The 15,387-nt window shown below is 43.7% G+C and overlaps 1 protein-coding gene and 1 non-coding gene across 3 annotated transcripts in view; one reads left to right on the plus strand and one right to left on the minus strand.

The window, feature by feature from the left end:
- The window catches only part of RYK (receptor like tyrosine kinase), a 202,335-nt gene that overhangs the window by 21,167 nt on the left and 165,781 nt on the right, over positions 1 to 15,387 (minus strand). For both annotated transcript variants that reach the window (XM_029069528.2, XM_029069519.2), the window contains exons 12-13: positions 14,028 to 14,137; positions 13,570 to 13,729 (exon numbers count right to left, since the gene is read on the minus strand). In XM_029069528.2, the coding sequence (XP_028925361.1) occupies positions 13,570 to 13,729; positions 14,028 to 14,137 (270 nt within the window). The remainder of the gene's footprint in view (positions 1 to 13,569; positions 13,730 to 14,027; positions 14,138 to 15,387) is intronic.
- Positions 972 to 1,109, plus strand: LOC114815930. The gene has a single exon (XR_003763731.1). It is a non-coding gene; the product is annotated as a small nucleolar RNA SNORA7 (small nucleolar RNA).

Below are 15,387 nucleotides of genomic sequence, written 5' to 3' on the forward strand. Positions count from 1 at the left end.
CTGACTATGCCCTCATTTCCTCTTTTCCCACTCTCTCACCCTGACTTGCTCCCTTTATTCACACCTCACTCCCCCGATCCCACACCTCTGATGTATATATCCATAATTATTTATATTAATGTCTGTCTCCCTCTAGAGTATAAGCTCGTTGTGGGCAGGAAATGTATCGTTTATAGTGCAGTACTGTACTCTCCCAAGCTCTGCACATAGTAAGCACTCAGTGAATATGACTGACTGATTTAACAACTAAATGTCTGCCACGTGACCTTGGGCAAGACACTTTACTTCTCTGGGCCTCAGTTACCCCATCTATAAAATGGGGATTGAGATTTTGAGCCCCAGTTGGAACAGGGACTGTGTCCAACTCAATTAGTCTGTATCCACCCCAGCACTTAGTACAGTGCCCGGCACAAAGTAAGCGCTTAAAAGATACCACAATTATTTTTACACACGTCAATCAGGACCGACACAGTCGAAGTCCCACATGGGGCTCACGGTCTAAGTAGGAGGGAGAACCGGTTTTGAATTCCCATTTTACAGTTGAAAAGACTGAGGCCCAAAGAAGCCAAGTGACTTGCCCAAAGTCACACAGGAGACAACTTGGCAGAGCCAGGATTTGAATTTAGGTCCTCTGACTTCCTTTCCCATGTTCTCTCCACTAGGCCACACTGCTTTCCTTGCTCATTCCAAAGAATACTGCCTATGAAGTAGCCAAACTTAGTTTAGAGGTCAAACTCAAGCGGAGGAGAGGGCGTTTCTGATGAAACGACATTAGGTTTCCATGTAGGACCCAGGTCTCACAGCCATAGAAGAGAGTGGATACCACTTCAACTGGGACAGTCTGCCAAACTTTGTGCTGATCTTGATTTTTTTTTTTTTAAATTCCTTGTCAACTATTACATCGTTGGTCAGTGCGCTGCTTAGGCAATGAAATTATCTGAACAGCATTTAGCTCTGCACAGGCACTGCAGCCCCTCTCAGGATCGCACCTGCTGAGTTTCCAGTACTTTACCAGACTCGGCTATGGGAGGGAGAGTCAAGCAGAGGTCTACTCATTCCATTCCTAGCTTGGCCAGTGGCTGGCGGGTGGAAGGCCATCTGCTATAAGTCAAAACTCATCTGGGCTGGGCAGTGGCGGCACGGGAGAGAGTCGAGGGCGGAGACTCAAGTTTACTGCGCGGATGAAGGAAATGGTAAACCACTTTCGTATTTTTACCGAGGAAACTCTATGGATCTACTACCAGAACGAATGCAGATGGAGGTGGGATGTTCCGGGAGAGATGTGTCCATGGAGTCGCTATGGATTGGAGACGACTAGACTTCATAAGACAAGACAAGGCACTGAAGACTCCAAAACGCCTTCCTTGACTGAGCCCTAATCTCCTCCCACTCCCTTCTGCGTCACTCTTACTTAGTCCTTCTTTCATCCTCCCTCCCTCTCTCATCCCCACAACACACACGTATATACTTGTATATAGCTGTAATTTATCTATTTATATTAATGTCTGTCTCCCTTCTAAACTGTGAGCTGGTTATGGGCTGTTATATGATGCATAATATCGCAGTGCTTAGAACAGTGCTGGGCATATAGTAAGCGCTTAACAAATACCATCATCATCATCTTCATAATATATAGACTATATATATTATATACTCAATATATAATATATATATATATATTGCCTAGTTTGTTGTTATATTATACTCTCCCAAGAACTTAGTTCATTGCTTGAACAATAATAATAATAATAATGTTGGTATTTGTTAAGCTCTTACTATGTGCAGAGCACTGTTCTAAGTGCTGGGGGAGATACAGGGTCATCAGGTTGTCCCACATGAGGCTCACAGTTAATCCCCATTTTACAGATGAGGAAATTGAGGCACAGAGAAGTTGCCCACAGTCACACAACTGACAAGTGGCAGCGCCGGGAACAGTAAGCACTTAATAAATGTGACTGAATGAATGAATGAATACCGGTTGTGAGTATGGTTTCTCTGGAGCCAAGCTGATGTATTACACATCACTTTGGTTTTTTTTAGTTTTTGTTTTTTCAGCTTACTGTCGGTCTGTGGCACCTGGTTAACTTAGTGAAGGGGTTGACAATTATCCGCATATCTTCTTGAGGGCTTGCCTGAATTCGGGGTGCTGTCATCTGCCTATCACGATTCCAGAATGACTTGTCCCGAGATGGTGCTTCTAATCTGCTGAGTTGGAAGACTTTCCCAGAGCAGTGGATGCACATTCCAATGCCTGCACCCAGGCCCTAAGCTGTATCTTCCAGCATGGCTACATCAGTCAATCAACGGTATGTACTGCGTGCTTGCTGTGTGCTTGAGAGAGTACAAGAGACTCAGTAGATATGCTCCCTGCCTACTGAGCTTACAGTCTCGAGGGGGAGACAGACATTAATAGAAATAAATTATGGATCTGGACAGAAGTGCTGTGGTGCTGAGGGTGGGTTGAACTTAACAGGCTGGGCCTACTAGGCATCTCCCTGCTTTACCTCAATGGCAGTGAGGAATTTTCTCTTTTAATGGTATTTGTTAAGCGCTTACTATAGGTCACTGTTCTAAGCGCTGGGGTAGGTACAAGTTAATAGGGTTGGACCCGATCCCTGTCCCGCACAGGGCTCACAGTCTAAGTAGGAGAGAGAACAGGAGAACTGAGGTTGAGGGAAGTGAAATGACTTGCCCGAAGTCACACAGCAAGCAACTGACAAAGCCGGGATTAGAACACAAATCCTCTAACTCACAGGGTTGTGTCCTTTCCACTAGACTATGGATGCTGATCAGCCAGGGAATCTCCAAGGGCATCTCCATGCTACAAGTCAAAACTCACCCGTGCTGGGTCGTGGTGGCATGGGAGAGAGTTGCGGCTGGAGACTCGAGTTTACCGCGTGGATGAAGGAAATGGTAAACCACTTCCATTGCCAAGAAAACTATACCAAGTTTTTTTTTTTAACCAAGAAAACTATACGGATCCACTATCAGAATGAATGCATATGGAGGTGGGACGTTTTGGGAGAGATGTGTCCATGGAGTCGCTATGGACTGGAGACGACTCGACAGCATAAGACAAGACAAGACTCTGACACCATTAGCCAGGCCATTAAGAAGCTGTCACAGAAACTTGAGGGTCTTCTCAAGACTATCTCTGGAGCCCAGATTTACAGATGATGTCTATAAAACTGCAGAGGTGTTGGTGTTGTTTCCTACACCTCCCTCGTACCTGCAAAAATGGCGTCCGCTTGTGCCACTCTGTGTCTAAACCCGCGCTTAAGTTCAGGGAAGCTGCCTTCAAGGAAGTTTTTCAGGTGCTGGCCCAGAAGGACGCTGGCTAGGGACCTTGGCCAGGATCTTGCCTGCCATGGACAGTAATAAGATACTTCAATGGCTGCAGCGTGCTGGTCTCTGATCCTGCGGTTGATCCAGTGGGGAAAAAAGCACGGTGGGAATTTGCTCAGTGCTTACTGTTGGGTGCAGAGCACAGTACTAAGCGCTTGGGAGGGTATACCACAACAGAGTTGGCTTACTCTCTGGAGGAGATTGCAGTCCACTAGTTCACAGCTGGTGGTCGGGGAGGGTGAAAGGCACCTGTAGCCATTGAGGGCCAAAGGTTTCTCTTCCCTACCCATCCCCAGCAAGACTGGGGTGGTGGAGGGTGAAAGGAAGCTGCGTGGTTGGATTTCCATGAGTTCACAGGAAAGGGAAGGAGGTGGGGTGATGGATGACTAGCTTTAGCTGTGGGGTCACCGAGCTCTCCCTGCCGGGACCTCAACACAGAGGCTTAAACTATTCCTGACATATTGTGGACCTTAAAACAAATTACTATGTATTCTGAGTAAACTAAATGCCCCCTCCAACAACCCTGCAACCTATAAGTTCATAAAGAAGACAGAAACAGCATACTTTACTAGGCAATAGGTTGCTCATGTTTGGCCGATGCATTTATTCATCCAAACAGCACAGAACTTAGTGCTTATTTCTTAGTAAGGTCAGGCTCTAAAAGTAAAAGCCAGCAAACTCCACTAAATAAAACCAAGGGATTCTCTTGATTCTCAAATGAATATATTTCATACTTGTAGTTATTAAACTGTCTATTGGATTTTAAGTGCTTCTCAGGTGAGGAATTTGTCTTTTGCATCACACTCAGTAGGTGTTCAATTGCCAAATACAATGCTACTAAACAATACTTTCTTAAGCCTTTCCCCACAGGACTGCTTTCAAAATTGTTTCTTTACATTGGTCCCTTTAAGTGAGGATAAAAAATTTGATCAAAACTTGACATAAAGGATGTGTGGGGTTTTGGGTTTTTTTTTTTAAGTGGGTGGGGAGAAGGAACCAATAAAATACTTCTGTAAGCACAGGACCAAAAGACGCTAAATTATAATAATAACTGCATTTGCTAAGCGCTTACTATGTGCCAGGCACTGTACTAAGTGCTGGGGTAGAATCAAGCTAATCAGGCTGGACAGAGACTCTGTTCTACACAGGGCTCACAATCTTAATCCCCAATTTACAGATGAGGTAACAGACACAGAGAATTTAAGTAACTTGCCCAAGGTCACACAGCAGCCAAGTGGAGGAGCCAGGATTAGAACCTAGATCCTCATTACTGTTGACTGTCTGGAAAGGGGGAATAAAAGTGAAGGTTGGAAGAAACATATCTGTCCTGGAGGCATGTTCTTTAGTTTCCTCATCCTTGTGGCTATGATACTATGCAGTCTTTCTGAATTTTAGCTTTCTGAGTTTTCTTTAAAGCTTTCTGAGTCTACCTACTATTAATAGACCCTGACTGGAGAAAACAGGAAAGTAGCCCTTCCCTCCCCTGCCTTTAATAAACTTTCTCTCTTTTTAGTAAAATGTTCTTAATTAAATTTTAGCATAGTGGTTTTTGCCAGCACCTCTCAGAAGGCATCAGTTCAGAACACAAAATTCTGATTATATGGAGCAGGAAGCCAAACTTGAGGTATAACAGAAGAGGGAAAGGGGATTCTAAATAGGGTTGATGGAAATGGATCAATTAACTCATCTAATAGAATACAGTGAGGAAGAGTTTGAGTCAGGTTTTTTTTTTCAGTTTTAACAAGGGAGAAGAAACAAATAAGCATAATGAATTTGCTGTTGGAAACACAAATGGAGGTAGGGAATGAAAAGAACATTCCAAGAATCCCTTTTAACATCTATGGCCATTTGATTCTTGACTAATGATAAAAGAGATTTAAGACCTGTGAAATCATGATTGTTAAGATCCACAGTTTGGATTTTATAGGCACACTCCCACCTCAAAATTTACCACAGCACTCTTTACTTTCAAGCAGAACTTCACAGAACGTCAAACATGTGCGAACACATTCAGAAACAGTTACGGATTGATTTTATCCTAATGATGAAATGTTTTCTTTCTTGAAAATCACAATCTACCTAATAATGTTAACAGTGCCTGGTTTTAAAGGGGTTCCTTTTTACATATCGCCAATCGAGGGCTAAATCTTTTCATCTATTGAAGTTGTCCTCAAAGTAGGGTCTCTTGTCATTGAAATAAAAATCCAGTGACGTCAGACATTTCTTAACATTGAATGGTAGATATTACAGAAGGAGAAAGAGAAAATGGCTCTTAAATAAAGGCCCTGAGACAGTGAATTTCATGAGTTGGCCCAAATAAATGGCTTCCCACCTTCCCGCCCCTCAGAATGATCTATAAAATACACTGATTCAACCTTTTTTTTTTTTACACTGTATCACAAAATACAAACTTTTATTAAAAAAAAAATTACCACGACTTTAACAAATATGAACAACGAAAGAAACGTTCATTCCTTTGAAAGCAAATGTGAGCTATAAAAAGCAGGTGATTTCTGGGTGACTTACCAATGGATAAGAGGTTCTGTCTAAGCGGAAAACTCTAAAAGAAGACAATATGGGCTTTTAACCTGTGACCTTTCAAGAACCACTGCTGCCCATGAAGTATGACATGTGCAAAATTTTCAATTCAAAGCATTCAACATTGAAGGACAAATGGAAAAAAGGTTGTAACGATGTAATTCAATTTTTTTTTAGCCCACAGTTAAAAACTATTTTGAGAGACTGCAACATAAAAAACCTCACATACCGAATCAAAGTATGATCACATTACATTAACTTATAAAAACTCGAGTGGGGGGATGAGGGGAGAGGACAATCCTTAGGCCTCACCGCCTTCTTTCCAAGTAAACTAAGGTTTTTCAACTACAAGATGCTTACAAACTTGATGAAGATGGCTTACACTATATGTGCAAACTACAAAACAGGTAAATGTAAATTAGAAGCAGCAAGGCATAGTGGATAGAGTATGGGTCTGGGAGTTAGAAGGACATGGGTTCTAATTCCGAGTTCCTCATCTTCCCTCCCAAACCCGGTCCTCTCCCAGACTTCCCTATCACCGTGGATGGCACGACCATCCTTCCCGTCTCTCGGGCCCGCGATCTCGGTGTCATCCTTGACTCGTCTCTCTCGTTCGCCCCACGCATCCTATCCGTTACCGAGACCCGCCGGTTTCACCTCTACAATATCGCCAAGATCCGCCCTTTCCTCTCCACCCAAATGGCTACCTTACCGCTACGGGCTCTCGTTATATCCCGGCTAGACTACCGTGTCAGCCTTCTCTCTGATCTCCCTTCCTCCTCTCTCGCCCCGCTCCGGTCTATTCTTCACTCCGCTATCCGGCTCATCTTCCCGCAGAAACGATCTGGGCCTGTCACTCCCCTTCTTACACAACTCAAGTGGTCGCCTATCAACCTCCGCTCCAAACAAAAACTCCTCACTTTAGGCTTCGAGGCTCTACATCACCTCGCCCCTTCCTACCTCTTCTCCCTTCTCTCTTTCTACCGCCCACCCCGCACGCTCCGCTCCTCCGCCGCCCACCTCCTCGCCGTCTCTCGGTCTCGCCTATCCTGCCGTCGACCCCTGGGCCACGTCCTCCCGCGCTCCTGGAACGCCCTCCCTCCTCACCTCCGCCAAACTGATTCTCTTCCCCTCTTCAAAACCCTACTTAAAACTCACCTCCTCCAAGAGGCCTTCCCAGACTGAGCTCCCCTTCTCCCTCTACTCCCTCTACCGCCCCCCCTTCACCTCTCCGCAGCTTAACCCTCTTTTCCCCCCATCTCCCTCTGCTCCTCCCCCTCTACGTTCCCCTCCCCTCAGCACTGCACTCGTCTGCTCAACTGTATATATTTTCATTACCCTATTTATTTTGTTAATGAAATGTACATCGCCTCGATTCTATTTAGTTGCCATTGTTTTTACGAGATGTCCTTCCCCTCGACTCTATTTATCGCCATCGTTCTCGTCTGTCCGTCTCCCCCGATCAGACCGTAAGCCCGTCAAACGGCAGGGACCGTCTCTATCTGTTGCCGACTTGTTCATTCCAAGCGCTTAGTACAGTGCTCTGCACATAGTAAGCGCTCAATAAATACTATTGAATGAATGAATGAATGAATGAATTCTGGCTGCACCACTTGTCTGTGTGACCTTGGGCAAGTCATTTAATTTCACTGTGCCTCAGTTACCTCATCTGCAAAATGGGGAGCAAGACTGTGAGATCCACGTGGGACAGGGGCTGTGTCCAGCTCAATTTATCTGTATCTACCTGGCACATAGAAAGCGCTTAACAAATACCATAATTATTACTATTACTAGTATTGCTATTATTATTGTTCTATGGTCATATACCATATGCATTACCCTATTTATTTTGTTAATGAGATGTACATCACCTTGATTCTATTTATTGCTGTTGTTTTAATGAGATGTTCATCCCCTTGATTCTATTTATTGCTATTGTTTTTGTCTGTCTCCCCCGATTAGACTATAAGCCCGTCAGTGGGCAGGGACTGTCTCTATCTGTTGCCATTTTTGTACATTCCAAGCACTTAGTACAGTGTTCTGCACATAGTAAGCGTTCAATAAATACTATTGAATGAATGAATGAATGAATGAATGAATGAATATGCCCTGGACTAAAGCCATCTACCTGTCAATGTATTTACTAGTTTCGTGGGGGTCAGAGAAAAAAGCGCAGCAGAGAAAGCAACCAGACACAGAACTGTGAAAGGGCAGGGATGAACTGAATGAGAAGAATGGTTGGAAGGCAGAACCTAAAAGTTTGAGATGGAAGAGTGGAGAGGAGACCCTGAGGTGATAAATTCTCTTGAAATTCTTTGCAGGTTTCAACAGTATTTACTAAATAGCCTGTAAGCAGAGCATTGCACCCCGTAAGCAGAGCATTGCACTCTGTGCTTCAGTTAGTATGCAAATCTGCATTTCCCATAATCGCCGCCTACAGTCCTTTAAATTCAAACCATTTTACTTTGCTGAGCTGAGGTTTTCCCCAACCAGATCCTTCTATAAATGGTCCCGATATTTACTTGTTGCTTGGTAATAAGGCGGTAGAGTCTGACTTTGTAGTAGTAAAGTGTGAGGGGAGAGTAGGTTCAATATATACAGTCTCCTCAACAGGTGAAGGGCATGGCCTAGTGGCAAGAGCACGGGCTTGGGAGTCAGAGGACGTGGGTCCTAATCCCGGCTCTGCCACCAGTCTGCTGGGTGACCCTGGGCAAGACACTTAACTTCTCTGTGCTTCAGTTACCTCATCTGTAAAATGGGGATTAAGACTGAGACGTCCCACATGGGACAACCTGATGACCTTGTAAGAACAGTGCTTGGCACGTAGTAGGAGTTTAACAAATATCATTATTATTATTATTAAAGCTTGCCATTTGCCTTTTCCAAAATATGTCCAGCAACTGGAATTGTACAGGAGACTAGACTGCATAAATGAAGCGTGGTTTAAGAGGATAATCAGTCCAATAATCAATGGTATTTACTGAGGATTACTGTGTGCACAGCACTCAGAAGGGTACAATACAGCTGAGTCGGTAGATGTAGTTGGTTGGTTCTCTGTCCACAAGGAGCACATAGTCAAGCAATCAATCCTTCAGTGGTAATTACTGAGTGCTTACTATGTCTAGAGCAACTTACTAAGTGCTTTCAGTCGGGGGGTGGGGAGAGGTGTCTTGGTTGATAGCCAAGAAAGCGAGTGTTCAACACCGTCCTCCCTGTCAAGTCCTTGAGGAACATTCAACGATGCTGTTTCAGACAACGCCGAGGCTCTAAATGCCAACTTCAGGAATTTGGATGGTAATTCTTTCAAAATGTGGCCACTACAAATGACTATTGACCCTGGGAATGAGGTAAGCGATCGAGGGGTCAAAGAAGGGAGAAAAACCAACCCTGAGGGGGGTCGCAGAAGGGAATGGGAGAAGAGGAAATGAGGGCTTAGCGGGGGAAGGCCTGTTGGAGGAGATGTGGCTTTGAAAGTGGAGGGAGTCACTGTCTCTCAGACATGAAGAGGGAGGGAGTTCCAGGCCAGAGGTAGGGTGTGGGAGAGAGGTTGGTGGAGAGAGAGACAAGCTCAAGGTACAGTGAGTAGGTTGGCATTAGAGAAGCAGTGTGTGTGGGTAGGTATAAGGTAGGAGATGAGTGAGGTAGGAGGGGGCAAGGTGCTGAATGCTTTAAAGCCAAAAGAAAGGAATTTCCATTCAATGTGGAGGTGGATGGGCAACCACTGAAGGTTCTTGAGGAGGAAACATGGACTGAATGGTTTTATACAAAAATGATCCAGGCAGCAGAGTGAAGTATGGACTTGGAATGGGGGAGAGACAAGAGGCAGGGCGATAGCAGCACTCAGGACAGTGACTGGCACATAGTAAGCACTTAACAAATGCCATAATTATTATTATTATTATTATCAAGGAAAAAGAGGCTGACGCGGCAGTCAAAGTGGGATGGGCTACAGGCTTGGATCAGTGTGGTGGTGGTTTGGGTGGGCAGTTTGTAGCAATGCTGTAAAGGTTGAACAGACTGAATAGAGAGAGGAGTCGAGGAAAACGCCAAGGTTACGGACTTGTGAGACCAAAACCTCCAGACTTCATTGATCCAACTGAAAAATGGAGGCAATACTCCACTTACAGTGTAGGGAAGTTGGGAGGTTTCATGAAAACGTATGGGAAGGTGCCTTGAATTTTATGAAATAACTTTTCTTTTTCCTCGTCACGCTTCCCACTGCCTGAGAAAAAACCAACTCAGGTATTAATAACCCATGAAGGCTCTGCATCTTTTCTTCTTCTCCCTAATTATCACAACCCCAGGGCTGAGACGTAAATTTTATTTCATTCTTCTCAAAGGCTTCTCAAAGGACTTGAACTATAAATGTCACTCATCTAAACAATCCAGAGAGAAGATGATTTTCTGAATTCACCTCTTACTGGCCCATTATGGTTTAGAGACGCTCCTATTGAAACTCTTTTTCATATTTTCCAAAGCACTTAGTACTGTGCTCTGCACCTTTTAAGCGCTCAATCTCTTCTTGTTCAAACCATGTTGAAAGATTACCAGTTCACTTATTCTTGGAGCACAGTTAAACCACGACTTAGTAAACATATAGATCTTTAGAAATCAACTGCTACGAGTGACGCCAATGCCCAAAATTACTTTTCGTAGAAAACGTTTTCCCGACACAGAGGATGGAATGGGTTCTATTATTCTAAATAGTTTTGGTACAGATTGTGATCTCAGCGTGCTTTGCAGTCCAAGATTAACAGCTTGGGAAACAATCAGGGCTTTAAACAGCAAAATTAATCAAATGTTATTTTAGTGTGATTCTCATGTGTTGGTTTAAAAACCCGCTTCAGCTTTCTCTTTTCTCAACCAAAATAGATTCTCTGTGGCAAAACACGAAAGCAAGGCAATTTACCACGTATTTTGCTCTTGCTTCACTCAATTTCAGAGAGTTAAAGCAGCAACAGAGAAGACAGCTTCAGTGCTTAGCATCAGGGAAATGTAAAGGAAGCCCAAGTGGTGGTCCTCCTCTTCCCTAAAAGGTGGACAATCCAGTAAATAATAATAATAATGATAATAATGAAAAGTGTTTGTTAAGAGCTTACTATGTGTCAAGCAAGTTTTGGGGTAGAAACAAGGTTGGGTACAGTCCCCGTCCCATATGGGGCTCACGGTCTTAACCAGTGTGTATGTGTATCAGAATGAATTTTACTTGAGACAAATGATAAGCAGTCATCTGACTCTGGTGGGGAAGGGCTATCAAGGACAAACATGTATGTTTCAGGCCAGTACTTCAGTTGTTCCCCTGAAAGGTTCACGCTTCCGAGGCACAACATTTCAATTTTGTGAGAAGCAGCGTGGTCTAGTGAATAGAGCATGTAGGCCCGGGATTCTAATTCTGGCTCCGCCACTTGTCTGCTGTGTGTTCTTGGGCAAGTCACTTAACTTCTCTGTGCTTCAGTAACCTCATCTATAAAACAGGGATGAAGACTTTGAGCCCCATGTGGGACATGGACTAAGTCCAACCTGATTAGCCTTTAGAGCTTAGTACAGTGCCTGGCTCATAATAAGCATTTCAAAAATACCATTAAAAAAAATTTCCGTGAAATACTCCTTCCGATTTTGGGCTGGTAGAAGAAGTAGAGAAGCTTTTGACTATTTTCAGTCTGTTGCAAACTAATCGGGTCAGTTTAGCGAATTGAAGTGTCTGTCAAATGACTGTACGCCCGTCGATTAGACTGTAAGCCCATCAATGGGCAGGGACTGTCTCTATCTGTTGCCGATCTGTTGTCCAAGCACTTAGTACAGTGCTCTGCACATAGTAAGCGCTCAATAAATACTACTGAATGAATGAATGTCTCGCCAATGCAAGGAATTATTAGCCTTATCCCACACTGAGTCACAGGCATAGAAGCAACACTTTAGAGTAGACGAACTTTCCGGAGAAACATTAATGAAGCGGCCGTTGGCTGAAAATGCAGTACACAACTCTGTAGGATCCTTTATAAACCTATCCTGATTCAGGCTCCTTAGTTCTCTTGGGATTGCATATCTGTGTGATTGACAGCCTTAAACCACTGCACTGAACTAATGAGGGAGATAGAACGGAAAATGCATACAAAAAAACACTGGCATACAAGGAACAAGAGTCATACTGACTTAAACAGTTACAAGGCCAAGTAACTAGTGTACAGCGCTCTGACCAAGGAGCTCAATTAACCCTGATGACAATACTAAAATTCTACAGCCCTCACTGTTGCTTCGAAGATTTAAGACTCAACTGTAAACAACAATGCTGTCCTAATTAAACCAGTAAAAGCAGAGATAATTAGTAAGATGTCACTATCAAAATAGATGGGATATCATTTCCTAAATAGGTCCCTAAAAATAACATAAACCACTAGAAAGTTCATTAAGCTAGAAATGGAGACATAAAACCAAATCGGATTAAAACAGTAAATCCATAACAACATGCAAACAATCTCTTTCCCTCAGTAAGCAAAGCATTGATTTTACAACACACCGTCGCCTGTTTTTTCCTGTGGTTTTTTTTTTTTTTTTGCAGTGCAGAGCAAAGTATAACTGGCTCAACTGCTACACCTAACCGCAGGTTCTGGTTTATTGTGACAAAGGCAGATCAAAAATAACTTGTGAAGAACTAAGCTGTGCTTTTCTGCATTCAAAATCCACACACTTCATTCTTTGCAGTCCAAGAGAGGAAAAGGAACACGGACAAAAGGTTTGCCCGGAAATGGTTTAACATTAAACACGGCTTTGAGTTGGACACTGAGCTGTGAGAAGCCCCAAACTCTGAAGTCTATCACAGTCTCCTACTGCTCTTTTATTTTCATAGTTATTTATGTCCTTGCCTTTTATTTTGCTGTTGGGTTTTCATCTCTCTTTTTGTATCTGTTGCCATCACCCCTTCCTTCCATTATTCCATTATTTTTGAGCCCTACGGGGGAAGTCAGAGACTAATTCTCACTTCTGCGGTCTTCCCAAGACACAGACGAGTGTTTTGTACACGGCAGTGCTTAATGAATGCTATTACTACAACTAATATTAGCTATCCTCGGCACAATCTAACTTGTCCTTCTGGGTTTCAGATTGCAAACCCAGAAGAAAAATGTTGAACTACTGAGATAAGACAGGGCTTTACTTATCTCAATAAGTGGATTGGATGTACTCTATCCTCAAAAATGAAAACAAAACACTTCTGTAACCAGATGCCAGATCTTTCCCATGAATAAACGAGCAGACAACATTCCTCAATGAGTTACAGGGCTAGAAGACCGTTTCATAGGGTTGAACCCATGAGACATCCAAAGGCATCCTGGAGGCCTTTCCTTGTAAACCTGAGCTCTCTGTATTGGATGGGATAAAAGCGATGAAGGAAACCTACACCACAAAGGCAGAAAAGTCTTTTATATAAAGAAGGGGAGGACTGGACAGAACAAAACAGTTACTGGTGACTTTTGTCAACAGACGAGGACCGAACTGATCTCTTCCCGGAAAGATCCATCTCTCGTTGGATTGTTGAACTGAAAGCCATGTTCCATTCCTGTTTACCGGTAAAACTTCCCAGTTACTGGTTACTGAGTGTTAGTTTTCAAGAAGAGTAACTCGCTTCAAGTATTAATACCGAAGTCTATTTTTTTCCCTTTATCAGCATCTGAATATACCCCAACTTACCACATCACTAGCACTGGAGAACTCGTTATTAACTAGACTTTCAAGAGCCATCCACCGGACGGGTCTATTTTCATTATCTCCCAGGCAGTGATAGTCCATGGGGAACAAGTCTCTGGATAACGCGTTGTCTGTGATCTTTACCTGAAGCGTATCGTCAATGCTGAAACGAAGAAGAGATAGCTAAGTGACCAAAGAATGATTTACCCGTACAATATAACGGGAAAACGAAGATACGAATGGAACCCGAAGTGGTTGGATGATAAAAAAAAAAAAAAAGCTCAAACTGGGTTTGGCCTAACTATCCCATTCGAGACCTTTTTGTTACGGTTATCCAAATGTTCTGCCCCGGTCAAATGAACAGGCTTGGATCACTGAGTTTCTAACGGGTGTCGCCGTTAAAATGGAACACGATGCCTCGCTGCGGTCTCTTTCCGTCCGAGGGTGGACACTGTACTTACACACAGTTTCTAGCAGCCAGGTCTTTGTGAATGACCTCTCTCCGGGCCAAGTAGCTCATTCCACAGGCAATCTGAATGGCCATATGTACAAGGTCCTGTTGGGAAATTGCCTGTAGTGGCAGAAAATGATAATGACACTGGTTAATGGGGAAACTCCCAAATCAGAACCCCTAGGTTTCTTTGTTCTGAGTTACAACTCCCTAACTGAGCATTATTTTCTTTCCCTCTTCAAACTATAGCTCGAGGGAATGGCTTTCAAATTCAAAGGTCAGGATAACTTTTTCAAGGGTCCAAGCGCCCCTTCCCCCTTCCCCTTCTCGACTGGCTTACGTGGAACCCTATTTTAGCTGCCTCTTGGGGCCTGCTGCCGCTATTTGCTTATTGTGTCAAACACTCTCCTAAGCGCTGGGGTGGTATAAGCTAATGAGGTTGGACACAGTCCCTGTCCCACATTCACTCATTCAATTGTATTTACTGAGTGCTTACTGTGTGCCGAGCACTGTACTAAGCGCTTGGAAAGTACAATACAGCAATAAAGAGGCCATTTAAATGTAAATAAACCAAATGTAAATAAATGGTTTACATTTACTTAATGTAAACCACACCGGGCTTACAGTCTAGAGGGGGGAGACATACATCAAAACAAGTAAATAGGCATCAATATAAATAGAATCACAGATATATACATAAGTACTGTGGGGCAGGGAGAGGGGGAAGAGCAAAGGGAGCAAGTCAAGGTGAGGTGGAAGGCAGGGGGACACAAGGAAAAGGGGTCTTAGTCTGGGAAGGCCTTTTGGAGGAGGTGCACCTTCAGTAGCGTGGCTACTGAAGCAGCGTGGCTCAGTGGAAAGAGCACGGGCTTTGGAGTCAGAGTTCATGGGTTCAAATCCCGGCTCGGCCACTTGTCAGCTGTGCGACTTTGGGCAAGTCACTTAACTTCTCTGTGCCTCAGTTACCTCATCTGTAAAATGGGGATTAAGACTGTGAGCCCCACGTGGGACAACCTGATTCCCCTGTGTCTACCCCAGCGCTTAGAACAGTGCTTGGCACATAGTAAGCGCTTAACAAATACCAACATTATTATTATTAGTAGTAGGGCTTTGAAGGGGGGGAAGAGTGATTGGTGGATTTCATGGTTTTAATTCCATTTTACAAATGAGGTAACTGAGGCCCAGAGAAATAAAGTGACTGTAAGCTCACAGTAGGCAGAAAATGCATCTGTTATACTGTACTCTCGCAAGAACTTAGCCCAGTGCTCTGCACACAGTGAGAGCTCAGTAAATACGACTGACTGATTGACTTGCCCAAGGTCCCACAGCAGACAAGTGCTGGAGCCTGGAATAGAACCCATGTCCTTCTG

This window comes from Ornithorhynchus anatinus, chromosome 1, assembly GCF_004115215.2.
Source record: "Ornithorhynchus anatinus isolate Pmale09 chromosome 1, mOrnAna1.pri.v4, whole genome shotgun sequence".
In the NCBI taxonomy this organism is placed as follows: domain Eukaryota; kingdom Metazoa; phylum Chordata; class Mammalia; order Monotremata; family Ornithorhynchidae; genus Ornithorhynchus; species Ornithorhynchus anatinus.